We start from the raw sequence: 27,521 nt of genomic DNA, 5'->3' as shown, positions 1-27,521 counted from the left end.
GAATATACAGGGCCCCGCCGCTCACAGGAAAACATTTACAAACGAATCAGTAACCTAAACTTTATTCATTGGTGATGTCTTTACTGTATACCCTACTCTGTCTTTCAGCTCCGGTAACAGCAGGCAGTGCGGGAGGGCGGCACTCACTCACTGACGTCACGCGCCTGCGCCGCCTAGTGGGAGGAGCAGGCGTGTGACGTCAGTGAGTGAGCGCCGCCCGCCTGCACTGCCTGCTGTTACCGAAGCTGAAAGACAGAGTAAGGTATACAGTAAAGACATCACCAATGAATAAAGTTTAGGTTACTGATTTGTTTTTAAATGTTTTCCTGTGAGCGTCAGGGGGAGAAGGAATCTGTGGATGGCACCGTTTAGGGGAGGGGGGGGAATCTGTGGATGGCACCGTTTAGGGGAGGGGGGAGTAGGAATCTGTGGATGGCACCGTTTAGGGGAGGGGGGGAGGAATCTGTGGATGGCACCGTTTAGGGGAGGGGGGAGGGGAATCTGTGGATGGCACCGTTTAGGGGAGGGGGGGAATCTGTGGATGGCATTGTTTAGGGGAGGGCGGGGAATCTGTGAATGGCACCGTTTACGGGAGGGGGGGGTCTGTGGATGGCACCGTTTAGGGGAGGGGGGAGAATCTGTGGATGGCACCGTTTAGGGGAGGGGGGAATCTGTGGATGGCACCGTTTAGGGGAGGGGGGATCTGTGGATGGTACTATTTAGTGGAGGGGGATCTGTGGATGGCACTATTTAGGGAAGGGGGATCTGTGGATGGCACCATTTAGTGGAGGGGGATCTGTGGATGGCACTATTTAGGGGAGGGGGATCTGTGGATGGCACTATTTAGGGAAGGGGGATCTGTGGATGGCACTGATTAGGGGAGGGGGATCTGTGGATGGCACTATTTAGGGGAGGGGGATCCGTGGATGGCACTGTTTAGGGGAGGGGGATCCGTGGATGGCACTGTTTAGGGGAGGAGGATCCGTGGATTGCACTGTTTAGGGGAGGGGGATCTGTGGATGGCACCGTTTAGGGGAGGGGTATCCGTGGATGGCACTCTTTAGGGGGGATCTGTGGATGGCACATAGGAAGGGGTGGGGTTTAGAGAGAAAGGGGTTTGGCCTTGACAGGAAGGGGTGGGTCAAATTTATATTAGGGGGGTGCCCGAGTTTAGTCTCGCCTAGGGCAGCACAAAACCAAGATACACCACTGGCTCAGACCCAACCAATCTAAACTTTTGATATGTTCCTACAACATATCATAAGTTTGTTGAATGTACAGTGCCACCTTATGGCCTTTTTACACAGGCTGAGAATCAAGACAATTATTTGGGACAAGCTAGCGCTGGGGGGACGGGGGACACTGGTCATCATTTTTTGCCTACATCTGGGCTTCCATTCCTGGAGGGTCTTGATTGAGAGACGCCGAATCTGAAAATCTCTATCATGAGATATTGCTGATGGAGGATTGGTCTCCACTTCCCCTGACGAACCAGTCGGAAAATATTTGGACTGGGGAAACGTAGCGTTGGGATTTGTATGTTTGTATCTGTTTTTCTAGTGTGTCTTATATGCCTAGCCTTTTGGCAATTAGGATAGGGTGATAAAGGGAGAGCCAGTATAGGCACGAGGACAGGGAGCCTCTACCATTAAGGGGTGTCCCTGGGCTGAGTCTATGTAGGGTCATGAAGGGACATTTATAGGATAGGATTATTGTTTCTACTATTGGATATCACATTTGTGAGCTGTATTATTGCCATCACGACCTACAGACCACCTCAATCATCATTAGTGCGAAATAATCATCATAACGCTTCCTTTACCAGCACCAGATCTCCGTCTAGTTATGGAGCACTACACCCCTTGACGACCGAGCTAACCATCCTATTCCATCTGCCCTGGTATTTCAGCAATCGTGAGTAACCATCTGATTCCATCTGTTCTGGTATTTCAGCGAATCGTAAGTTACCAAGTAACCTTGGCTGTGGTTCAACAATATGTGAATATTCACGATATACAGACTCAGTATTTTCAGCTAACCGTGAACAATTATTGAATGTGTATCATATTTCAGCTAACCGTGAACAATCACGGAATGTGTATTTTATTTCAGCTAACCGTGAACAATAACGGAATGTGTACCATGTGAACTTATGCAATAGGATTAATAGTGAACTACAATATATTGGTTTCCTTAACAATTTTTTCTGGTCCTCAACTGTGCCTTACACTAAGAGTACCTTGTGCAGGGGTAATCAAAATCCCCAGGATTGCTTACCAGTCGTGTATCTTTACCTTGATATAGGTGTAACTGTAGCCATTCCTTTTTTGCCATAATAGGACATTGTTTGTCGACTTTCCTTGTATGTGTAGTCCGGCTGTAGGCCAGATTTTAATAGAATATCATTAAAAGGTATATTTTAATTGGGAAGGTGTTCCAGTATATATTCAAGCTAGCGCTGGTACACGATAATTGCCCAGGTAAAGGTGCCTCAGATCATCCACTGAACAGGCACTTGGTTAGGTAATCACGTCTTTCATGTGGCGACTAAAATCCTTGTTCATGTGCATCACATCAGCCTGACTAAAAAGGAATGTACTGTCAACAAACAAGGAAACTGTAGGAATGATCATCGTAGTGATCCACCATCCCATATATCCTCCATAATTGCTGCATGTAAATGCGGTTAACAAGTGGGCAATGATTAGGATAGGAATAAATGTTCCTATGAACATTAGTTTCTAATCATTGCCCTCTCTATCAGCCCATGTAAAAGGGCCCTTAGGGCTCTTTCACACTTGCGTTCTTTTCTTCCGGCATAGAGTTCCGTCGTCGGGGCTCTATGCCGGAAGAATCCTGATCAGTTTTATCCTAATGCATTCTGAATGGAGAGAAATCCATTCAGGATGCATCAGGATGTCTTCAGTTCAGGACCGGAACGTTTTTTGGCTGGAGAAAATACCGCAGCCTCAGGTTTCTGGTCATTGATGTAAAAGTATAGTCATCCCACTTGCACAGATTTTGCTGTACTGGTTTCTGTGGGTCTGGCCAGTCTATCAGGAGCATGCATTGCTGGAGAACATACAGTAGCTCCCAGTCTGGCCACCTCTTTGCACTTCTGTCACTTTTGGTCCATTACATCAGGTTCTCCATTGTATTGTGTTCAGCATCATATAAAGGTAGAGGAGCCGCTGTCATCTGTACTCTTTATGAAGAGGGGTAACAATAGCCTGAGAGCCCCCCTACTCACTTCAGTAGAAGTGCACAGTGTGGTATTACTACTGCTGCCATGTAATGCAATGCTGTGTTGAGTGCACATGGAGAAGGAAGCAGTGCTGCAATGCCTTAAAGGGGTTGTCTCACTTCAGCAAGTGGTATATATCATGTAAAGAAGGTTAATACAAGCCACTGTCTAATGTATTGTCCATATGGCTTCTTTCGCTGGCTTGATTCATTTTTCCATCTCATTATACACTTCTTTGTTTCCATGGTTACGACCATGGAGCAAACCATCAGTGGTGGCCGGAACCATGGGAGTGTGCATCGGTCACTGCTTTTTCCTATAGTGTGCAAGCACGGCCACTGCTGCTGGACTGCAGGGTGGTCGTAACCATGGAAATGAGAAGTGTATAATGTGATGAAAAAATGAATCAAGCCAGCAAGGAATCTATATGGATAATCACAATACATTATTAAGTGCCTTGTATTAACTTTGTCTACATGATAAATGTTATTTGCTGAAGTGAGACAATCCCTTTAACAGTAATACTTGATGGAAAACCGGGGCACAAGGAGCAGAACCAAGCCATCAAAAAGTGGAAAAGGGGGGTTAAGCAAATAGTATGGAGGGTATCTTTTTAGTTGAAAATTTGATTTGGGGGATAAAAAATGGGAGATGGAAATAGTCCTTTGAATCAACACAAAGCAAGACATATACATATAACGCATATAAATAATGTATGTGAACAGTGATGACACATATCAAATGATATATAGGTAAGCATTGACACCTTGAAGTTTCCCAACAGGTAAGGCTCTCTTCACATCTGCATCATGATTTCTGTTTCAATCAGAAACTCCAATGCAGTGCCTGATCTGCCACATGATGGACACCGCCGATGCCCAAACAATCCCATACACATACCATGGGGTTCATCTGGTTCCATCAAGAAAAATAGATTTAACCTAATCTATAAATGTAGCCTGCAACACATGTGAACATAGCCTAAGCTTGCTGGGCAATGCAGTTCAGCGATGTCTCCTGTCACAGAAGTGGAGTGTGCAGCTTATCTGCAGTCTAGTGCAAAAGAACTTAGTTACATAATGGATATGGTTGAAAAAAAGACATAAGTCCATCAGGTTCAACCAAGGGATAAGCAGGGACGCGAATCCCAGAAGGAAGTGAGACTCAGATTTCTACACGTTTTCATAAGCATTAATGTCATTTACTTTTAAGAATTCGTCTAAACCCTTTTTTAAACTTTCCACTGTTCCTGCTGTGACCACGTCCTGAGGAAGTCTATTCCACAGATTCACAGTTCTTACAGTAAAGAAGCTTTGACGCTTCTGGAGACTGAACTTTTTCTTCTTCAGTCGGAGCCAGTGCCCCCTTGTCTTTTGAGGGCATTTTACATGGAACAGTTTTTCACAGTATTTTTTGTATGGCCCATTTATATACTTGTACAGGTTAATCATGTCCCTCCTTAGATGTCTCTTCTCAAGACTAAATAAATTAAATTATTTTAATCTTTCTTCATAACTAAGACCCTTCCTGACCCTTATCAGTTTAGTCGCTCTCCTCTGTACTTTTTCCAGCTGCAGTGCATCCTTACTATGGACTGGTGCCCAGAACTGAACTGCAGTACTCCAGATGAGGCTGCACCAATGCTTTGTAAAGTGGTAATATTACATCCCTGCCCCGCAAGTCCATGCTTCGTCTAATACATGACAATATCCTGGTGGCCTTAGAAGCAGCTGATTGACATTGTATGCTGTAATTTAATCTACCATCCTCAAGGATACCCAAACCTTCTCTACAAATGACTCTCCCAGTGCTACATCACCTAGGACATATGAAGCACAGAGATTATTACTACCAAGATGCATAACTTTACATTTATCCACATTGAACCTCATTTGCCAATTTGATGACCAATAACTCAGAGTGTTCTTGTGTCAGCTTGTAGTTTATGGACATCTTCTATAGACTGTACAGTATTACATAGCTTAGTGTCATCTGTAAAAATTGAAATGGTGCTAATAATCCCATTCTCGATATCATTAATAAATAAATTAAATAATAGAGGGCCCAGCACTGAACCTTGGGGTACACCACTTATTACCCCGGACCATTCTGAATAGGAATCATTTACTACAACTCTCTGGACATGATCCTTCAGCCAGTTTTCAATCCAATTACAAACTATACTTTCCAAGCCAATAGACCTTACTTTACCTATTAAACGTCTATGAGGGACAATATCAAAAGCCTTTGCAAAATCCAGAAACACTACATCCACAGCCACCCCTCTGTCCAGGCTACTACTCACCTCCTCATAAAACAACTTCTGTCCTTGGTAAACCCATGTTGGTTATCAACTTCCTGTGGTTGAACATGAATTTCATGGGCACTTAGCATTTCCTGTGCCATATTTTAGGTCCCATAATGTTGTCTCCTATTCACTGGATAGGAGATAACTGCTTACCTTGTTGGAGGTCCGAAGGTCTCTGATTGAATGGAGCAATGGTCGAGCATGAGCACCACCACCCACTATCCCACAAAGTTAGAATTAAGAGGTAAGTGTCGTTACCAGACTACCCCTTTAGTATGTGTTGATCTCATAATAGATCACTATGTGGAGATCAATGTATGCAATGTAGGCATCACCGGGAGACGGTAAGGATTAATAATATCACAAGGTATGCACTGTGTCCATACATACTGCTATACATGCAAGAAGCTTGGCTAATTCGTTTACACATAAACTATATAACACATGCATAGTATAAAGGAAATAACTTGTTGCATACAGCGGAAGATACAGATTTGAAGGAAGCAGTCACATACTTGGATAAGGCACAGTACTACAGGTCGTCTTTCTTTACCTTTGACATGTAGACTCTCAGCAGGCTGGTATCAGTACCAAGCATTGCATTTTTGATTTGCATGCATCTCTTGCCCTCAGTGCAGCGTTCACTTGTTGCCTACTCTTCTTACTACTGGCTTTGTATCTTTCTGCTATATCCTGTTCCTCTTTTGAAAGCGGAACATGAGGCATGATTTTGCAAGGACATCTTTTCTTAAAAGGGGTTGTCTCACTTCAGAAAATTACATTTATCATGTTGAGAAAGTTAATACAATCCACTTCCTAATCTATTGTGATTATCCATATTGCTTCCTTTGCTGGCTTGATTCATTTTTCCATTGCATGATACACTGATCCTTTCCATGGGTATGACCACCCTGTAATCCAGCAGCGTGGCTGTGCTTGCACACTGTAGGAGAAAACATCGGTCTATGCTCACTCCCGTGGTCCCAGCCACCAGAGACGCCAGCGCTTTTTCCTATAGTGTGCAAGCGCGGCCACCGCTGCTGGATTACAGGGTGGTCGTAACCATGGAAAAAAGAAATGTATAATGCGATGGAAAAATGAACCAAGTCAGCAAATGAGGCAATATGGACAATCACAATACATTAGTAAGTGCCTTGTATTAACTTTCTTTACATGATAAATGCCATTTTCTGAAGTGAGACAACCACTTTAACCGCCTCCGGACCGCCTAACGCAGATTCGCGTTCCAGAGGCGACAGCCCTGCGCAGAGTCACGCATATATGCGTCATCTCGCACGAGCCGAGATTTCCACAGGATCGGAAGGTAAGCGAGTGGATCTCCAGCCTGCCAGTGGCGATCGTTCGCTGGCAGGCTGGAGATACGATTTTTTTAACCCCTAACAGGTATATTAGACGCTGTTTTGATAACAGCGTCTAATATACCTGCTACCTGGTCCTCTGGTGGTCCCTTTTGTTTGGATCGACCACCAGAGGACACAGGTAGCTGTGTAAAGTAGCACCAAGCACCACACTACACTACACAACACCCCCCCGCCCGGTCACTTATTAACCCCTTATTAACCCCTGATCACCCCATATAGACTCCCTGATCACCCCCCTGTCATTGATCACCCCCCTGTAAGGCTCCATTCAGACGTCCGTATGATTTTTACGGATACATGGATCGGATCCGCAAAACACATACGGACGTCTGAATGGAGCCTTACAGGGGGGTGATCAATGACAGGGGGGTGATCACCCCATATAGATTCCCTGATCACCCCCCTGTCATTGATCACCCCCCTGTCATTGATCACCCCCCTGTAAGGCTCCATTCAGACTTCCGTATGATTTTTACGGATACATGGATCGGATCCGCAAAACACATACGGACGTCTGAATGGAGCCTTACAGGGGGGTGATCAATGACAGGGGGGTGATCACCTCATATACACTCCCTGATCACCCCCTGTCATTGATCACCCCCCTGTAAGGCTCCATTCAGACGTCTGTATGATTTTTACGGCTCCACGGATACATGGATCGGATCCGCAAAACACATACGGACGTCTGAATGGAGCCTTACAGGGGGGTGATCAATAACAGGGGGGTGATCACCTCATATACACTCCCTGATCACCCCCCTGTCATTGATCACCCCCCTGTAAGGCTCCATTCAGACATTTATTTGGCCCAAGTTAGCGGAAATTGTTTTTTTTTTTCTTACAAAGTCTCATATTCCACTAACTTGTGTCAAAAAATAAAATCTCACATGAACTCACCATACCCCTCACGGAATCCAAATGCGTAACATTTTTTAGACATTTATATTCCAGACTTCTTCTCACGCTTTAGGGCCCCTAAAATGCCAGGGCAGCATAAATACCCCACATGTGACCCCATTTCGGAAAGAAGACACCCCAAGTTATTCCGTGAGGGGCATATTGAGTCCATGAAAGATTGAATTTTTTGTCCCAAGTTAGCGGAAAGGGAGACTTTGTGAGAAAATACAAAAAAAAAATCAATTTCCGCTAACTTGTGCCAAAAAAAAAAAAAAATTCTATGAACTCGCCATGCCCCTCATTGAATACTTTGGGGTGTCTTCTTTCCAAAATGGGGTCACATGTGGGGTATTTATACTGCCCTGGCATTTTAGGGGCCGGAAAGCGTGAGAAGAAGTCTGGGATCCAAATGTCTAAAAATGCCCTCCTAAAAGGAATTTGGGCCGCTTTGCGCATCTAGGCTGCAAAAAAGTGTCACACATCTGGTATCGCCGTACTCAGAAGAAGTTGGGGAATGTGTTTTGGGGTGTCATTTTACATATACCTATGTTGGGTGAGATAAATATCTTGGTCAAATGCCAACTTTGTATACAAAAATGGGAAAAGTTGTCTTTTGCCAAGATATTTATCTCACCCAGCATGGGTATATGTAAAATGACACCCCAAAACACATTCCCCAACTTCTCCTGAGTACGGCGATACCACATGTGTGACACTTATTTGAAGCCTAGGTGGGCAAAGGGGCACACATTCCAAAGAGCACCTTTCGGATTTCACAGGTCATTTTTTACACATTTTGATTTCAAACTACTTACCACACATTAGGGCCCTTAGAATGCCAGGGCAGTATAACTACCCCACAAGTGACCCCATTTTGGAAAGAAGACACCCCAAGGTATTCCGTGAGGGGCATGGCGAGTTCCTAGAATTTTTTATTTTTTGTCACAAGTTAGCGGAAAATGATGATTTTTTTTTCATTTTTTTTCTTACAAAGTCTCATATTCCACTAACTTGTGACAAAAAATAAAAAATTATAGGAACTCGCCATGCCCCTCACGGAATACCTTGGGGTGTCTTCTTTCCAAAATGGGGTCACTTGTGGCGTAGTTATACTGCCCTGGCAATTTAGGGGCCCAAATGTGTGCGAAGTAGTTTGAAATCAAAATCTGTAAAAAATGGCCTGTGAAATCCGAAAGGTGCTCTTTGGAATGTGGGCCCCTTTGCCCACCTAGGCTGCAAAAAAGTGTAACACGTCTGGTATCGCCTTACTCAGGAGAAGTTGGGCAATGTGTTTTGGGGTGTCATTTTACATATACCCATGCTGGGTGAAATAAATATCTTGGTCAAATGCCAACTTTGTATAAAAAAAGGGGAAAAGTTGTCTTTTGCCAAGATATTTCTCTCACCCAGCATGGGTATATGTAAAATGACACCCCAAAACACATTCCCCAACTTCTCCTGAGTACGGCGATACCAGATGTGTGACACTTTTTTGCAGCCAAGGTGGGCAAAGGGGCACACATTCCAAAGAGCACCTTTCGGATTTCACCAGTCATTTTTACAGATTTTGATTTCAAACTACTTTGCACGCATCTGGGCCCCTAAAATGCCAGGGCAGTATAACTACCCCACAAGTGACCCCATTTTGGAAAGAAGACACCCCAAGGTATTTTGTGATGGGCATAGTGAGTTCATGGAAGTTTTTATTTTTTGTCACAAGTTAGTGGAATATGAGACTTTGTAAGAAAAAAAAAAAATCATCATTTTCCGCTAACTTGTGACAAAAAATAAAAAGTTCTATGAACTCACTATGCCCATCAGTGAATACCTTAGGGTGTCTACTTTCCGAAATGGGGTCATTTGTGGGGTGTTTGTGCTGTCTGGGCATTGTAGAACCTCAGGAAACATGACAGGTTCTCAGAAAGTCAGAGCTGCTTCAAAAAGCGGAAATTCACATTTTTGTACCATAGTTTGTAAACGCTATAACTTTTACCCAAACCATTTTTATTACCCAAACATTTTTTTTTATCAAAGACATGTAGAACAATAAATTTAGCAAAAAAATTATATATGGATGTCGTTTTTTTGCAAAATTTTACAACTGAAAGTGAAAAATTTCATTTTTTTGCAAAAAAATCGTTAAATGTCAGCAGCAATGAAATACCACCAAATGAAAGCTCTATTAGTGAGAAGAAAAGGAGGTAAAATTCATTTGGGTGGTAAGTTGCATGACCGAGCAATAAACGGTGAAAAAAGTGTAGTGCAGAAGTGTAAAAAGTGGCCTGGTCATTAAGGGTGTTTCAGCTAGCGGGGCTGAAGTGGTTAAAGTAACTGTTCTTCATACGTACAGTCACTTATAGGTATAAATGTGGAAAAAGAGGCAGCACCCCGACTTCAGTAAAAAATAAATTAAAAAAAGTGGATTCCTTTATTCACCAATACTCAATGCAATGTTTTAGCTCAACTCAATAGAGGGCAAGTTATTTTACTAAATTGATGCATCCCTAGGCATCCTCATTTACCGTTCAACTTGCTTGCCCTGACACTGTCATAGCAGCTACCTGCAGCAACCACTAGAGGCTCCCTGGATACAGATTTATACAGTTCTCACTCAGCTCAATACTAGCTGTAGTCGTTTATATGCAGTTGGCTGCACTTTGTGGTACTGTATTCAGCCACAATGATATCATTTCTAAACTAGAAAATTAGGCTTTCGATAGATATACACCACATGCCAATGTATTTCATCATCAACCTCTAAACCATGACAATAGGCTTTGCAGTCTCATGTGAATAATAAATTGTCATTAGTACTGTATATACTGTAGATGTGCATGCGTCTGAATAATATATACATAATGCATAATAATTTTACAATGAACTACATTTGCTATGTGGTATCATTAGTCCAACTTCTAAGAAACATAATAAAAATAGAAAAAAAACTATAAAATATAGATAGGTTGGCGCTATACCGCATCACTTACTCACTGTCTTACAAAGGAGACAGGGACAGAGGAAAGGGGGACATTATGCTAAGGCGTGTTCCATTTAGGGTGGGGTTACACAACATCTTTGGCTGCCCCACATGTTGTGTGGCCAAAGATCACAGGATCTCAAAATAATTTTACTGTACATTGCAACACAAGGAAAGTGAATGGGATCACGTTGCGAGTCACAACTTCCCACCTGAACCTTATTTACCCTTTTAACATATTTAAAGGGTTCAATCAAGCCTCGCCCACCCCCTTTCCCTTCTTTCCTCAGGGCTATACAAATGAAAGGGGTTCTCCGGGAATTAAGAAAATGGAAATACTTAAATATTACTTAATTATAAATACATTCCCAAATACCTTTCATTAGTTATTATGGCTCGTTTTGTCTGGGGAGCAATCATTAGAAAAAACAAAATGGCAGTTGTCCTATTAGTACACACAAAACCTGTCCTAATCACACAGGAGGACAAGTTACTTCACAACACTGAGATAAAGGGCTGCCTTATCCTCCTCTCTGCTCTACTTCTCAGGGATTATGATCCTGAATACAGTTTGATATGGTCATCAGCTGAATCTCTGTTGGAATGGAGTTTATGAGCAGATGTGGCTAATGATCAGCAGCTCTTGTGTGCAGTCTCCATTACCACCGCCTGTCCTGTCTGTCCTCTCAGTACTTCATGCCTCCTCATGAACTCCATTCATACAGAGATTCAGCTGAAGTTCTTATCATCTGTATTCAGGATCATAATCCCTGACAGTCAGAGCAGAGAGGAGGATGAGGCAGCTCTTTATCTCAATGTTGTGAAGTAACTTGTCCTGCTGTGTGATTAGGACAGGTTTTGTGTGTACTAATAGGACGGCGGCCATTTTGTTTCTCCTAATCGTTGCTCCCCAGACAAAACGAGCCATTATAACTAATGAAAGGTATTTGGGAATATATTTATAATAAAATAAAATTAAGTATTTTCATTTTCTTAATTCCTGAGGAACCCCTTTATGCCTGAGTTCACACCAGCGTTAAGCCTTTCCGTTCTCCTGCTCCGTTATAGGAGCAGGAAAACGGAAAGGACGGATTGGGCGCATAACTGAGGCGAGCGGAGCCTACGGACCCTATAGACTATAATGGGGTCCGTTAGGTTTATGCTCAGAAAATGATTTTGGAGCGGAGACAAAAGTCCTGCATGCAACTGACATACAGTCCTGATCAAAAGTTTAAGACCACTTGAAAAATGGCCAAAAAAATCACATTTTACATTGTTGGATCTTAACAAGGTTCCAAGTAGAGCTTCAACATGCAACAAGAAGAAATGAGAGTGAGACAAAAAAAAATTTGACCATTCAATAATTGTAAATAACGATTAAACTGAAACAGGCTGTTTTTCAGCTGATCCAAAATTTTAGGACCACATGCCTTTAAAAGGCCAAATCTGTGCAAAGATGTGGATTCATTGTCATTTTCTGTCAGGTAGTCACACGTTGCGATGGCAAAGGCAAAAAAACTCTCCCTTTTTTAACGTGGTCGGGTTGTTAAACTGCGTAAGCATGGTCTCTCACAGCGCGCCATCGCTGCTGAGGTGGGACGCAGTAAGACAGTCATTTGGAATTTATTTAATGATCCTGAGGGTTATGGAACAAAAAAGTCAAGTGGAAGACCCAAAAGGAAGCTCCCCGGAAGAAGCCAGCGTGTCTGGCGAAACAGCGTTGGGAGGTGGTGGCTGAGGAACCAGCACACGGCGGGTATTTACTACTATTATGTTTCTCCACATGTCACTTGTGCTTTTTCCTTATTCCTTGGTTTTGTCGGGGAGCTTATGCACCTTACTGACAGGTGAATGTAGATGCCTGCTCTGTTCATGCTGTTTGCAGTGTCCCTAATGTGCTGACCCCTCAGCCTCCTTGGTTTTGTGTCCTCCATTTTGTTATGGCTGCTGTCTTAAATAATTATCTATGTATTGGATTGTAATATTTTAAATTTAATAAAGATTGTATTTACCACTTTCTTATCGAAGTGTGGCGTTGCTAATTTGTTTGTGGTTAAACTTAACAGAGTAGATCCATGTCTGCTTAAAAATAAAAATGTGATTAGGGTATGGCCACACGTAGCATAAACACTACAGAATTTCTCCAGCAGCTGAAAATCTGCAGCATTAACAGTAGCCACTAAGTGAATGACATTTTTTTTTAAATCTCATCCGCCCACTGCACCAACACAAACACATACACACATTTATTAACTTACAGGCTGCAAGTTCTCTGTTCTCCTCTTGTGTCTTTTCAAGGGTAAAAGACCTGCGATCATGCGACAGATCATTTAGGCCTACAATTACTATTTTCCAAAGGTCCATCATACTCTGATATGTATACCTATGACAGGCAAGGGACCCCACTGTGAATGTATCTGAAGGGGTCTCGGCCTGGTCTGAATTGTACTAGAAAAGACACTGCTCCCGTAGTTACACCACTGTGGCTATTGTTTATTTATGTAGTACTGCTTCTGATTAATGGAACAGTCATGGCCATAAATGTTGGCATCCCTGAAATTTTTCAAGAAAATGAAGTATTTCTCACAGAAAAGTATTGCAGTAACACATGTTTTGCTATACACATGTTTATTCTCTTTGTGTGTATTGGAACAAAACCAAAAAAAGGAGGGAAAAAAGCAAATTGGACATAATGTCAAACCAAACTCCAAAAATGGGCTGGACAAAATTATTGGCACCCTTTCAAAAATGTGGATAAATAAGATTGTTTCAAGCATGTGATGCTCCTTTGAACTCACCTGGGGCAAGAAACAGGTGTGGGCAATATAACAATCACACATGAAAGCAGATAAAAAGAAGAGACGTTCACTTAGTCTTTGCATTGTGTGTCTGTGTGTGCCACACTAAGCATAGACAACAGAAAGAGGAGAAGAGAACTGTCCGAGGACTTGAGAACCAAAATTGTGGAAAAATATCAACAATCTCAAGGTTAGGCCTCATGCACACAACCGTTGTTCAGGTCTGCATCCAAGGCGCAGTTTTCACTTGGGCCGCCCGTTCCATTCCGCAAATTGCGGAAGGCACACGGACAGCTTCCGTTTTCTGCGGATCCGCGGTTTGCAGACCGCAAAAAACGGAACGGTCGTATGCATGAGGCCTTACAAGTCCATCTCCACAGATCTAGATTTGCCTTTGTTCACAGTGCGCAACATTATCAAGAAGTTTGCAACCCATGACACTGTAGCTAATCTCCCTGGGCGTGGACGGAAGAGAAAAATTTATGAAAGGTGTCAACGCAGGATAGTCCGGATGGTGGATAAGCAGCCCCAAACAAGTTCCAAAGATATTCAAGCTGTCCTGCAGGCTCAGGGAGCATCAGTGTCAGCGCGAACTATCCATCGGCATTTAAATTAAATGAAACGCTATGGCAGGAGACCCAGGAGGACCACACTGCTGACACAGAGACATAAAAAAGCAAGACTACATTTTGCAAAAACTTGAGTAAGCCAAAATCCTTCTGGGAAAACGTCTTGTGGACAGATGAGACCAAGGTAGAGCTTTTTGGTAAGGCACATCATGCTACTGTTTACCAAAAACACAATGAGGCCTACAAAAAAAAGAACACAGTACCTACAGTGAAATATGGTCATTGATGTTTTGGGGTTGTTTTGCTGCCTCTGGCACTGGATGCCTTGAATGTGTGCAAGGCATCATGAAATCTGAGGATTACCAATGGATTTTGGGTCTCACTGTAGAGCCCAGTGTCAGAAAGCTGGGTTTGGGTCCGAGATCTTGGGTCTTCCAGCAGGACAATGACCCCAGACATATGTCAAAAAGCACCCAGAAATGGATAACAACAAAGCGCTGGAGAGTTCTGAAGTGGCCAGCAATAAATCCAGATCTAAATCCCATTGAACACCTGTGGAGAGATCTTAAAGGGCTTCTGTCACCCCAACAAACTGTTTTTTTGTTTACTTATAATCCCTATAGTGCGATTTATGCATACATAATCTAATTAATCATTTCGGTTCAGTAGATGCTGTTAAAAACGTACTTTTAATATATGCAAATTACCTTGCTACCAGCAAGTAGGGCGGCTACTTGCTGGTAGCAGCCGCATCCTCCTATCCTAAAGACGCCCCCTCCGCATGTTGATTGACAGGGCCAGCGAACGGGATTGTCCTCTGGCTAGCCCTGTCTGCTATCAAGATCTCGCGCCTGCGCCGTAACGGTATTCAGTCGGCGCAGACGCACTGAGAGGCGAACGCTCGCTCGGCCGCTCCATCCTCAATGCGCCTGCGCTGATGACGATCCCGTTCACTGGCCCTGTCAATCAACATGCGGAGGGGGCGTCTTTAGGATCGGAGGATGCGGCTGCTACCAGCAAGTAGCCGCCCTACTTGCTGGTAGCAAGGTAATTTGCATATTTAGAAGTACGTTTTTAACAGAATCTACTGAACCGAAATGATTAATTAGATTATGTATGCATAAATCGCAGTACAGGGATTATAAGTAAACAAAAAAAAAAAACAGTTTAGTGGGGTGACAGAAGCCCTTTAAAATTGCTGTTAGGAAAAGGTGTCCTTCTAATAAGAGAGACCTGGAGCCGTTTGCTAAGGAAGAGTGGTCCAAAATTCCAGGTGAGAGGTGTCAGAAGCTTATTGATAGTTATAGGAAGCGACTGATTTCAGTTATTTTTTTCCAAAGGGTGTGCAACCAAATATTAAGTTATGGGTGTCAATTATTTTGTCCAGCCCATTTTTGGAGTTTGGTGTGACATTATGTCCAATTAGCTTTTTTTCCTCCTTTTTTGGTTTTGTTCCAATACACACAAAGGGAATAAATATGTGTATAGCAAAACGTGTTACTGCAATACTTTTCTGTGAGAAATACTTCAGGGGTGCCAACATATACGGCCATGACTGTATATGTTATGTTGCCCCTTGATGCTCTGATCTATTTTTAATGATTTATTTGCCTTTTAGAAGACACCCATTAAAATCATACAAATTCATGTTTTGAGCACTGAGGAGTTATGTTAACAATTGCTGCTCCAGCCCATTTGATTCTATATTCAGTACTCCACAAAAATAAGTGAATCGAATGAATAGCTGTGTTAATGGTAAAAAGTAAAAATATATACAGTAGGTCTTGGAAGGCAGATACAGAAAAACCAAAGTGCAAAAACTAAAATAGCCCTGAGTTCTCCCAAAAAGTTTGTATGATGGCTGTGCTTCTTTGTATAATCATAACTGTATACAGTTATGTCTGGACTTCCCTAATGTTTTTTTAGCCATATTATTCCCTGTTTCAGCTGCACAGCTAGATGTATTTCACTTAGAAGCAGGAGTCGTATCCCTTCTGCCAGCACTGTACTGCTGTGACATCCTTTCCCTTACTTCCCACTATTTTATTTTCAGCTCTGTAGCTCACAGAACAGATAAGGAGAAATAAATCACATTTACAGACACACAGGAGGGTGTTTTCCAGTATATTATATGGTACATTAAATTATGCCATTAATTAATATATCTTGTCCCACATAAAAAAAATATAAAAAAATAAAGTCCTCATCATGTTGATGTAAAAACTAAAAAATGTGGCTTTTGAAAGACAGTGAAAAAACAGCAAAGAAAAATGAAAACTGGCTGCAGTGCTAGAGGGTTAACACACAAAAATATTTGAAAAACAGTTTTTCAGTATCTTGATATGAGATTATCAATTCAAAGTACTGAAAGAGTTTCTAATAGCAGATTCATAATTGCACCTGTGAAACCCAATTCCGGTTAGCAAATCCTGTGTATGCCTATCTATATACTGTACATACATGCAACTGCCAGATCTGAACTTGTGACTCAATCGTACCGTGGTCACAGAAGTGACTTCTGCTTGTGGTGGGTAAAAGGAAATCTACAAGGCATCATGCAGTACATAATACAGTATATTACACAGGGACAGACGTTACCACCATACAAACCAAGCAATTGCTTGATGAATGACCCATAGATCAGAGGTCCCCATAATGGCCACAATCGGTTGGCTGGAAAAAAAAAAGAAATAAAAAAAAGCAGGGACAGACATACTGACTGTGCAGCCAGTTCAGCTGCACAGGGAAGGGGTTTTCCCATCTGTGGAGCACCCAGGCTGCACTGCTAAGTAGATGGGGTCGGGCTTAATAGGGTTGGGCTTAGTTGTTTTTGCAGCAGTGCAATGGGTGCCCCCAGACATAACTTTCATTGAGGCCCCAGAAATGGCAATTTTGCCCCTGAAGAAACACACATAATTCAGTTCAAGGTTTGGATCACATTGCACATGTAGAATGGAATACATTATTCACATAAAACTATACGGTGTAATACTAGTGCTTCAATGATAAAAAAAAAATCCTACCTTTTCAGAAATGCACTTTTGGAATGTGTTTTTCTGCTTTTCACTTTTAGGAAACTGTCCATGCCAAGAAGAACTCAGAGAGAAGCTGGCACTCTTTTTATGTGCTCTTGTCAAGCTGCCCGTTATTTTCCCCGTGTTGGGCTCCTTATTTCGAGAGTCCTCACAAGTTTGGTTGCTACAACTTTGTTCTTCCATTTTAGAGGAGGAGAACGGAGGAATGAGGAGGTTATCCTGGGATCTGTGAAATAATTTACTCGCTGTCACAGAAAAAAAAAAGACAAGATCATTAAGACCAGACCAGCAACATAATGCTGATTCAACTCAAGCTTCATCTGCCTATCCACCTAGCCATGAGGACATCCTGTGGTTACGCCTACTGCCTTATTTGATCTCTGTGACCTGAGGGTTTAGCATATGCTGCATAGTTTATTTCCGCCAACTATAAGTAGCCATACACATTAGACACAAGTAGGTTTAAGATTGAACAAACAGGTCAGTCCATATTGGCCATTACAGTCATTCATATTAGTTACATATTGTCAAGTACACAGGGAGCGGTCAAGTCTGAGACTGTTCTGGGAAAATTATTTCTTTCATGGATCGATCGATTACGGACTAGCGACTATTGAACGAAAATGGCCGACTGCTTTCAGAGGATAGTGGTCTATTATCAGTTGGCTATAACAATGGTTTGTAGTAGATTTCACCTGAGGCACAGTCGTTTTGGTTGAAATCGTCTGTTTTCAACGACCTTAGACTAATGTGTTTAAAAGCCACCTTTAGACCACATTTGTATAATAGTGTACCAGAATCAAATAAATTAACTGATTATAAACCCTTTTCATCCCAGCACCGTATATGTATGGTGGAAGGAGGGACTTTAAATATGGCGCCCCTTGCGAGTGCAACAGGCGCCATAGCCACCGGGTCTCTGCTGTTTCAAACAGGAGAGGTCTGGGGCTAATGCCTGCGACCAGCTGTAACACCGATCACAGACATTTAACCCTTTAGATGCCAAGGCCAAATGTGACCACGGCATCTAAATGCTAAAAACCTGGAAACGTTGCACTTCTGGGCTTGGAACAGCTCCTCCGCTATCTATATTTTCTAATTTTAAAATCCTTTAATTTTTACACTGCCCAATAAACCTAATGATAGACTGACACCTCCCGCTCAGTACAGATCACTTTTCAGCATGACGAAGGTAGCGTCGATCATGCTCGTTGCTTTCACCCTACCACCCTAAGACCCCACCCCAACTCCACACGACACCAGGTTGGATTTGAATTGGCCACAGCAGCCGTTTATTATAAAATATATAACACTTTTTAAATTTTAAATAACATACTTAAACAACTAACCCATATGCAACCGCATATGATACCCAACATATGTGTAACATATAAAATAACGACGATGGAGGTCCTCGAAGCCCCAACAGTTTTTGTTCAACTCCTCCTCCACGTGGTACTCCATCTTGTCCCCAGCCGATGAGCGCCAGCTCGGAGGCACCACTGATGGAGCAAAACCTGCCCCGAAAATACTACCATGGGAGTCCAGCCCCAACTATGGAGCCCTCCCATCCTCCAGAACCTGATATTCCACCAACTCCGAGGACCTCCCGCCGCCATGAAGGCACAGGCTTAAAACCTTATGCCTGAGCGTCTCTCCACACCCCCAAAGCCGTCTCTATGCCCCCTTGCAGGCCTAGGCACTAGAGATCGATTCCAATCGAGCTAAGATGAATACCATCACTCCCCCAGAAAGCACCAATCCCCTGTTCAAACTCAGCATGTCTCACAGCCACGGCCCCATTTCTAGCCATAAACCTCCCTACTGCCTGGTTCACCTTTATCCTGGCTTTGTTCACTCGATCCGCTGACCGAGCACCTCTCCACACATGCCTGTGGACGATATCAGACCAAACCGTGACAATTCCCGGGAATAAGGCCCAGATCCTCAGTGTAACGGAACGCCTGGCACACCGACCGGGTACCTCCGTCAATAGATGCTCCTAGTGCTTTCCGAGGACTCCAAGCACTCCACTTGACACCGTACGCACTGCAGACCCCACGAACCGCCGCAGCTTGGTTGGGGTCTCACCGTCCTCCACCAGTGCTGGACCCAAGACCGGGCTTCAGCTTCCAGTGGGTGAACCTCTCCTATAGCCAGAGAGCAGGAACAGCTCTTACAAGAGCTAGTAGTTATGCCAGAGGAGTATAGCAAATCTTCACTGTATAGCAATCCCCCATTTTTGATAAGTTATTCAAACACCAGTCTCAACATGATGAAGGATAAAACAGGAACTCTTTATTGAGGGTGATGACCATGTGATTGAGCCATGTGATGAGCACAGTGACGTAATCAAAGGTCCTATTCCTGTGCACAGCAAAGAAGAAGACAGAAGAGATGCCGGCTGCGCAATCAAGTGGATTAAGGTGAGTTACATTTTTTTTATTTATTTTTTAACCCCTCCAGCCTTATTGTACTATGCAAATGCATTCTGTATTAAGAATGCTATTATTTTCCCTTATAACCATGTTATAAGGGAAAATAATACAATCTACAGAACACCTAACCCAAACCAGAACTTCAGTGAAGAAGTTCGGGTTTGGGTACCAAACATGCAGATTCTTCTCATGAGCGTGCAAAACGCATTACAATGTTTTGCACTCACGCGGAGAAGTTGCGCATTTTCCCGCAACGCACCCGCATCTTATCCGGGCAAAAAAACATGACACCTGTGTGAAAGAGGCCTAAGGACACGCTAAATTAGCTACATTATCCTGACAGAGGCCAAAGGAGTGTCCTCGTGTGCTCTTTTTGGCTGGTAAACCTCTGTCTAGTGTAGTAGACAACAGGGCCGGGACGACGGGTAGACGAGCGTAGGCACCCGCCTTGGGCGCCACATTGCTACCCATAAGAGGGGGCGCTGTCATGACACTATGGGGGTGCCTAGGGAGGCACCTCCCAGGTGGCAGCAATAGGGAGCAGAAAAAAAAATGCTGTCAATTGCCTAATTTAGGCGCATTTCCGAATAGTAAATAACCCCCTAAATGTATTATTATTTTGAGGGTAGTGCTAAGCTACAAACAGTATATAGATTCCAGTACATGACACTGTGGTGTGCCCTGTATTTTGCAGTAGAGCAAATTAGCCTTGGAAAACACAGTCCAAACCACTGATCACCAGGGCTGGATGTGCACTAGGTAGCGGTCATTACATTTAATATTTAATAGTATTTTTACAGCATCACCACTGATGTTCATCAATCTTCTGTTTTGTTAACACCGACCACTGCATTAGGACACTCTTGCAGAAAAAAGCAATTCATGGCAGTAATTGGCAAGTGTAAATGTGCCTTTAATGGGGACGTATTCAACCCCAGTGCTTAGCACAGCATGAACTCGAAATACATCTCTGCATTATATACTGGAACTGGGGGCGCATTATACTGGCACTGGGGGGAGCATTATATACTGGCATTGGGAGGAGGATTATATATTGGCACTGGGAAGAGCATTATATACTGGCACTGGGAGGAGGATTATATACTGGCACTGGGAAGAGCATTATGTACTGGCACTGGGAGGAGGATTATATACTGGCACTGGAAAGAGCATTATATACTGGCACTGGGAAGAGCATTATATACTGGCATTGGGAGGAGGATTATATACTGGCACTGGGAAGAGCATTATATACTGGCACTGGGAAGAGCATTATATACTGGCATTGGGAGGAGGATTATATACTGGCACTGGGAAGAGCATCATATACTGGCATTGGGAGGAGGATTATATACTGGCACTGGGAAGAGCATTATATACTGGCATTGGGAGGAGGATTATATACTGGCACTGGGAAGAGCATTATATACTGGCATTGGGAGGAGGATTATATACTGGCACTGTGGGAGCACTATATACTGGTATTGGGAGGAGTATTATTTACTTGCACTGTGGGAGCATTATATACTGGCATTGGGAGGAGGATTATATACTGGCACTGGGAAGAGCATTATATACTGGCATTGGGAGGAGGATTATATACTGGCACTGTGGGAGCACTATATACTGGTATTGGGAGGAGTATTATTTACTTGCACTGTGGGAGCATTATATACTGGCATTGGGAGGAGGATTATATACTGGCACTGGGAAGAGCATTATATACCGTCATTGGGAGGAGGATTATATACTGGCACTGTGGGAGCATTATATACTGGCATTGGGAGGAGTATTATATACTGGCACTGTGGGAGCATTATATACCGGCATTGGGAGGAGGATTATATACTGGCACTGGGGGAGCACTATATACTGGCATTGGGAGGAGGATTATATACTGGCACTGGGGGGAGCACTATATACTGGCACTTGCTACTAATCAGGGAACTGTTGGCGGGCATTATCACTATTGTGGGCACTATTACTAATGAGGGCAGTCTGGGAGCACTATTAATACGGGGGGATCTGTATGGCACTGTTTGTGGGGGCACAGTATTGGTAGCAGCAGAAGGTTGACAGTGGTCTGTATAAATTTAGGGGAATGGTTTGCAGAATCTTTAGTAGTCCCCCATGTGCCATATAGTAATACTGCTGTCTTCTTATGTGGCAGAGGGGGCTGTACACCCTTGACCAAAGACGTCTGCCTGTGATGGTCTGGACCAAATGGAGAAGAACTCAAATCTGTTGAGCAGTAACCTGTAAATCACTGGATCTGCTATGACTGCTTCTTTTAAATGTGTTTTAATATCTCCGCCTAGGGCACCAAAATAACTACTCCCAGCCCTGCCTTGGTAACCTATGCTATTCCATACAATAATATCCATACATGTATATATTGGAACCCTACAGGTGGCAGATGCCACTGTATGGTATCTGTCAGAAGCATCCATTTATGGTATACCTCCCAGTATATATATGTTTAGTGAAGGCCATTAACATGATGTGAACAGAGCCTTGTTCAAACACTCAGTAACTGCACTGTAAGTACATTAGCAGAATGCAGGCTACTTTGGAACAGCAGATACAGCGTGCATCTGTAGCTATGCCAATGGTGAATCCATAGGAAAAGTGAATTCCCAACTGCTTCTCACTTTATCTCAACTCACAGTTGGCAATAAAAGTTATATTAGGAAATAGTATCATATCCATTTGCCAGACATGTCTGTGTTTTTGGCTTATAACTTTATATACCATGATATAATAATATGCATAGAGATAGTCTTCTGTTCACAGATAAAGCAATCACAGCGGGACATGCTACAGTAGGTCACAAATAATAGTATATTACCTATACGTTCTGTTCTGCTTTGCTGCCCCAGATTTCTGTGAGTGATCAGCTCGTTGATATAAGAAGTGGGCACATTGAATGGTTTGTTGGTTTCACAATCTCCAATCTTCCTGACCTGCCACCAATCTTTATCCAGCTTGTTTAGCAGTAGAAGGATATCTCCCTCTTTCAGACTAATGATGCTTCCATCAGCCACCTTGAACATATAGCTGCTGAGGACTCGCAAGATCACTGGCTTTGTGTGTGGGTGCGCCCTTTTCCAGCTGCGGCCCTCCTGTGTCCAGAGTCCAGAGAACATCTCAGGAAACCTAACAAAAAAATGGAAGATCAGTCAACTTGATGAAGCCATTTCAGTTTGGGGCTACAGGGTAATCTTGGCCACAACACCTGTCGCATGACCAAAAATCGCTATGTAGCAGTACAGCCTTTCCAGAGAATGGGGTCGCTATGCCACTTGCAAGTTGTCGAAACCTCAGGGTGGAATCTATCCGCAAACCTGTCCGCAAAGCTGTCCTAATCACACAGCAGGACAAGTTACTTCACAGCACTGAGGTAAAGAGCTGCCTCATCCTCCTCTCTGCTCTGACTGTCAGGGATTATGATCCTGATTACAGATGATAAGATCTTCAGATAAATCTCTGTAGGAATGGAGTTCATGAGGAGACATGAAGTACAGAGAGGACAGACAGGACAGACTGTGGTAATGTGGGGCTGTGGTAATGGAGACTGCATACAAGTGCTGCTGCTCATTATCTACACCCCCACTATCCTCTCTGTACTTCATGTCTCCTAATGAACTCCATTCCTACAAAGATTCATCTGAAGATCATATTAAACTGTATTCAGGATCATAATCCCTGACAAGAGAGGAAGATGGTGCAGCTCTTTAACTTGTCCTCCTGTGTAATTAGGACAGGTTTTGTGTGGACTAGTAGGATGGCGGCCATTTTATTTTTTCCTAATGACTGCTCCCCTGACAAAACGAGCTATTATAACAAATGAAAGGTATTTGGTAATATATTTATAATGAAGTAATATTTAAGTATGTCCATTTTCTTAATTCCCGGCGAACCCCTTTAAATCACTGTTAATCAACTGTAATGAGACCTCAGTTTTGGTATTCATGAGCTGTTGTTCCCTCCGTGAATGGTTGACAGCTTCCTTCCTATACTGTGTAAAGAAAAAAAGTTAGAAAATCAGTGTGGGAGATGAGGAGACAGTGCTTAAATATTTATCTTGTTTATATAGTATTGACATATTTCACAGAGCTTTACAGACATTATCATCACTCACTGTCCCCGTTGAAACCTACAATCTACTTTTCCTTTCAGTATGTCTTTGGTGTGTGTGAAGAAACCAGAGTACCCAGAGAAAACACACACACAAATGCATGGAGAACATACAAACTCCATTCAGAAGTTGCCCTTAGTAGATGTCACGGTGGGGAGTGGGGGAAACCGTCCACCGTACAATGTGGGCATTATAGGGAGCAGCTAGGCCTGGAATCAGGGAAAAGTGAGCTGGAAACCAACTAAGCATCCCTAAATCCTATCCGTGACCTCCTAACTGTATGAGCCACCTTCGATGGTAGGGGGGCTCATACTCTCGAAACCTGGGCCCTACTGACCTTAACAGTCCCCTTCCGGAGGTAAGGACATACAAAGGATATGTCTGACTCCCATGCTGACCTGAAACACCAAACAGGCAAGACATGAAACACCAAACCAGACATAACAACAAACCCCAAACATAAACCCACATCAAACATAAAATAAGTGAGGTAGGGTAACAGCAACAGACACAAAGGGGTGACATCAGAAGACATCAGGTGACATCGGGTGACATCGATGTCCCATAAGCTGGCCCTCAAGGGACTGGGCAGATGGAAAAGCACCAGCTCCTCAAGACACTGAAGACAATCTGACCTCAGGCTCACAAATTTAGCCTCCATTCCTGATCTCCTGCATAGCCCTGAATACAATTATGTCACATAACTGTATTGACGGTAGCATAGGGATGAATGTAAAATTGTGTGGTTTATTGTATATAGCAGCTTTCTCAAGTTTTTTGCATTAATTCATGGAAAAAGCATGACAAATACTCAATAATTCCAACATCACTGTATTCAGGAGATGCTAGAAGACCTTTGTAGACAATCACTATGTACACATTTGGGGGAGTTTTTTTATTATTATTATTGCTTTGTACTAATTTATCAATAATAAATATCTCTGCTCTCTGACATTATAAACACTCATTATAGCTTAAGCTCATATAAGACGTGCAGATAATCGAGCAAGCAGGAATGCTTGTTAGCAATGATCTGGCAGTGTAATACTGCCGCCGATTACCCAACGAACGATCTGAATCTTTCAGCAGATTTAAAAATCGTTTGCTGGCGGCAGATTGTGCGGTGTAATCATGATCTGCTGCCAGATAATGATTTAGTATGGGGATGAGCGATAGCATTAGCAATCATTCCTCCCCCTACTGTGGGGGAGATCACTGCATGAAATAGCAGCGGTCTTCTCCACTAACGAGCAAGCAATTGCCAGGAAGGAACGCTTCCTTCCCGACAATCACCTGCTTCATCTGCGTGTCTAATAGTCCTTATCTTACTGATAAGAATGGCTTAAATAAATGTTTATGACCTCTTCATAAATTAGAGATTAGGGTTATTAGATGATGGCACAAAATGAAAGTAAAAACTACAAGTCATCAGCTAGACATATAACCCTTTGTGAAAGAGCGGCTCAATATTTTTAATAAAGACCAATTGAAAAAATGATTTTTAGCCCAAAATTAGTAAATGCCATCATTAAAAAAGTTGCCTCCGAAGGTGTGCATAGCCTTTAAGCAACTAAAACCGGCGTAACAGAGAAAAGCATGGAGGAGCAGCCTGTAAGTGTACAAATGTGTCCATATCTGCATGTGTGTCTGTATCTGCTGTTATCCAGTGAAAAGGCAAATTGCTCAGCACTTCTGATGTCCTTTATATTGGGTGTAATTCTCAGTACCTGTGTATATATATATATATATATATATATATATGACTCAAATAAGCAAATTAGTGGCTCACCTGAGGGACCCCTATGGACTCGGTGCACTGCTCTAGAATCACCCAGATCCAGAAAGCGAAAATAGAAAATCGTATTTGAGGGGCACTCAAGTGTCTAAATGCTCTGGACAACAGTTTATGTAAAAAAACAGTATTTATTGTACACTACTAAGGAACAAATAAAATGTAGTATAGAATACAATGTAGTAAAATAGACTAGCGACTAGCATGAATAAAGTCTGCTGATAAAACTTCATATAAAAACCGCTGGAAAGTACTCTATGATAGCAATAGCTGACATATATCCTGCACCTAATTGTGGTATCCAAAATATATAAATTGCTCTGAGATGTTCAAATGGAGCCAGCAGAGTTTTGAGAATGACACAAATATTAGTTTTCACAAAGTTTGCTGCTAAACTGCTTTTAGATCTTTGTTTCAGTTGTTTCTGTGATGTAGTGAAATATAATTACACGCACTTCATACGTTTCAAAGGCTTTTATCGACAATTACATGACATTTATGCAAAGAGTCAGTATTTGCAGTGTTGGTATCACGATCGGTGTGACTATCACATACGTGACACAGAGGGAAGGAAAGAGGAAGGCCCTGCCCAAGTGAGAGGGAAGGTGGTGACCCCTGACTCACCTTGCGGCTGGCACCTGGCTGCCCTGATGTCCCTAGACGGGTTCCTCACCCGTACGCCGATCACGTGCCTAAAACCCTGGCTTTCCCTAAGATGAGCCCTAGATAGTGAACAGGGCGGTGGGAACACTAGTCCGCACCACTAGCTCTAAAGGAAAACACCAAGGGGAGGACAGACAATACAGACTCAACATATAATCCCAGGTGGGCGACAACAGAAGACAACAAAAAGCCCAACAGGGATCCGGAGGGTAGCACTCTGGAACAACAACCAGGATTCACAGCTCCAGTGGGTCAGTATAGAAGTCCAGGCAGGAAGCTCTATAACTGGCAACTAGAGAAGTGTGAGAGGAGAATATAAGGAGGTTGGGAGTGGCAGACAAGAAACAGCTGAGGAGGAGAAGCTACGGATCCCTGAGTGAGACAAAAAGGATTGCAAGGCAAATACAGAAAACAATCACTAAGAAACAACGTGATCTTTAGACATAGAGCGCGCAGCACACCCGCTGTGACTTCCTGACCCCGGGTATAACGGAGTCAGACGTGGCTCTTGACACCCTCGTGACAGTACCCCCCCTTTCACGAGGGGCCTCCGGACACTCAGGACCAGGTCTCTCAGGATGAGAGGCATGGAAAGCCTGAATTAACCTGTTGGCGTTTACCTCTGACGCTGGAACCCACATTCTTTCCTCGGGACCGTAACCCCTCCAATGCACCAGATACTGAAGAGAGCGGCGGACCCGACGAGAATCAACAATTCTGGATATTTGAAACTCCAGATTACCATCCACAATATCAGGAGGAGGTGGCAGCGGTGATGGTTCTAGAGGTGGAACATACTTCTTGAGTAACGACTTATGGAAGACGTTATGGATCTTAAAAGTCTGAGGTAGCTCCAGGCAAAAAGCCACAGGGTTAATGACGGCTACTATTTTATAAGGACCAATGAACCTAGGGCCCAGTTTCCAAGAGGGAACCTTCAACTTAATATTCCTAGTAGACAACCACACATAGTCATTCACTCCTAGGTCCGGACCTGGCGACCGTTTCTTATCGGCCATGCATTTATATTTACCACTCATATTTTTCAAGTTAGCTTGCACCTTCTGCCATACCGATGAAAGAGATGAAGAAAACTGTTCCTCTTCGGGAACTCCAGAAGACCCCCCCTCTTTGAAAGTACAAAATTGGGGATGAAAACCGTATGCACCAAGAAATGGTGACTTGCCAGTGGATTCCTGACAGCGATTATTTATGGCAAACTCGACTAACGGTAAATATGATGACCACACCTCTTGGTTTTCAGACACAAAACACCT

The 27,521-nt window shown here is 43.1% G+C and overlaps 1 protein-coding gene across 6 annotated transcripts in view; it reads right to left on the bottom strand.

The window, feature by feature from the left end:
- Positions 1-27,521, bottom strand: part of ARHGAP9 (Rho GTPase activating protein 9) — a 156,434-nt gene that overhangs the window by 91,960 nt on the left and 36,953 nt on the right. For 2 of the 6 annotated variants that reach the window (XM_044287083.1, XM_044287085.1), the window contains exons 2-3: positions 22,500-22,807; positions 17,202-17,458 (exon numbers count right to left, since the gene is read on the bottom strand). In XM_044287083.1, the coding sequence (XP_044143018.1) occupies positions 17,202-17,458; positions 22,500-22,797 (555 nt within the window). In that variant the 5' untranslated portion in view covers positions 22,798-22,807. Of the gene's footprint in view, positions 1-6,067; positions 6,214-17,201; positions 17,459-22,499; positions 22,808-23,606; positions 23,670-27,521 lie in introns of those variants that run through there. The other 4 variants (XM_044287084.1, XM_044287086.1, XM_044287088.1 and 1 more) reach the window with 4 other exon arrangements.

This window comes from Bufo gargarizans, chromosome 3, assembly GCF_014858855.1.
Source record: "Bufo gargarizans isolate SCDJY-AF-19 chromosome 3, ASM1485885v1, whole genome shotgun sequence".
Classification (NCBI taxonomy): Eukaryota; Metazoa; Chordata; class Amphibia; order Anura; family Bufonidae; genus Bufo; species Bufo gargarizans.
Note: the sequence above shows the minus strand (reverse complement) of the source record. Positions and strands in the feature narration are given on the sequence as shown.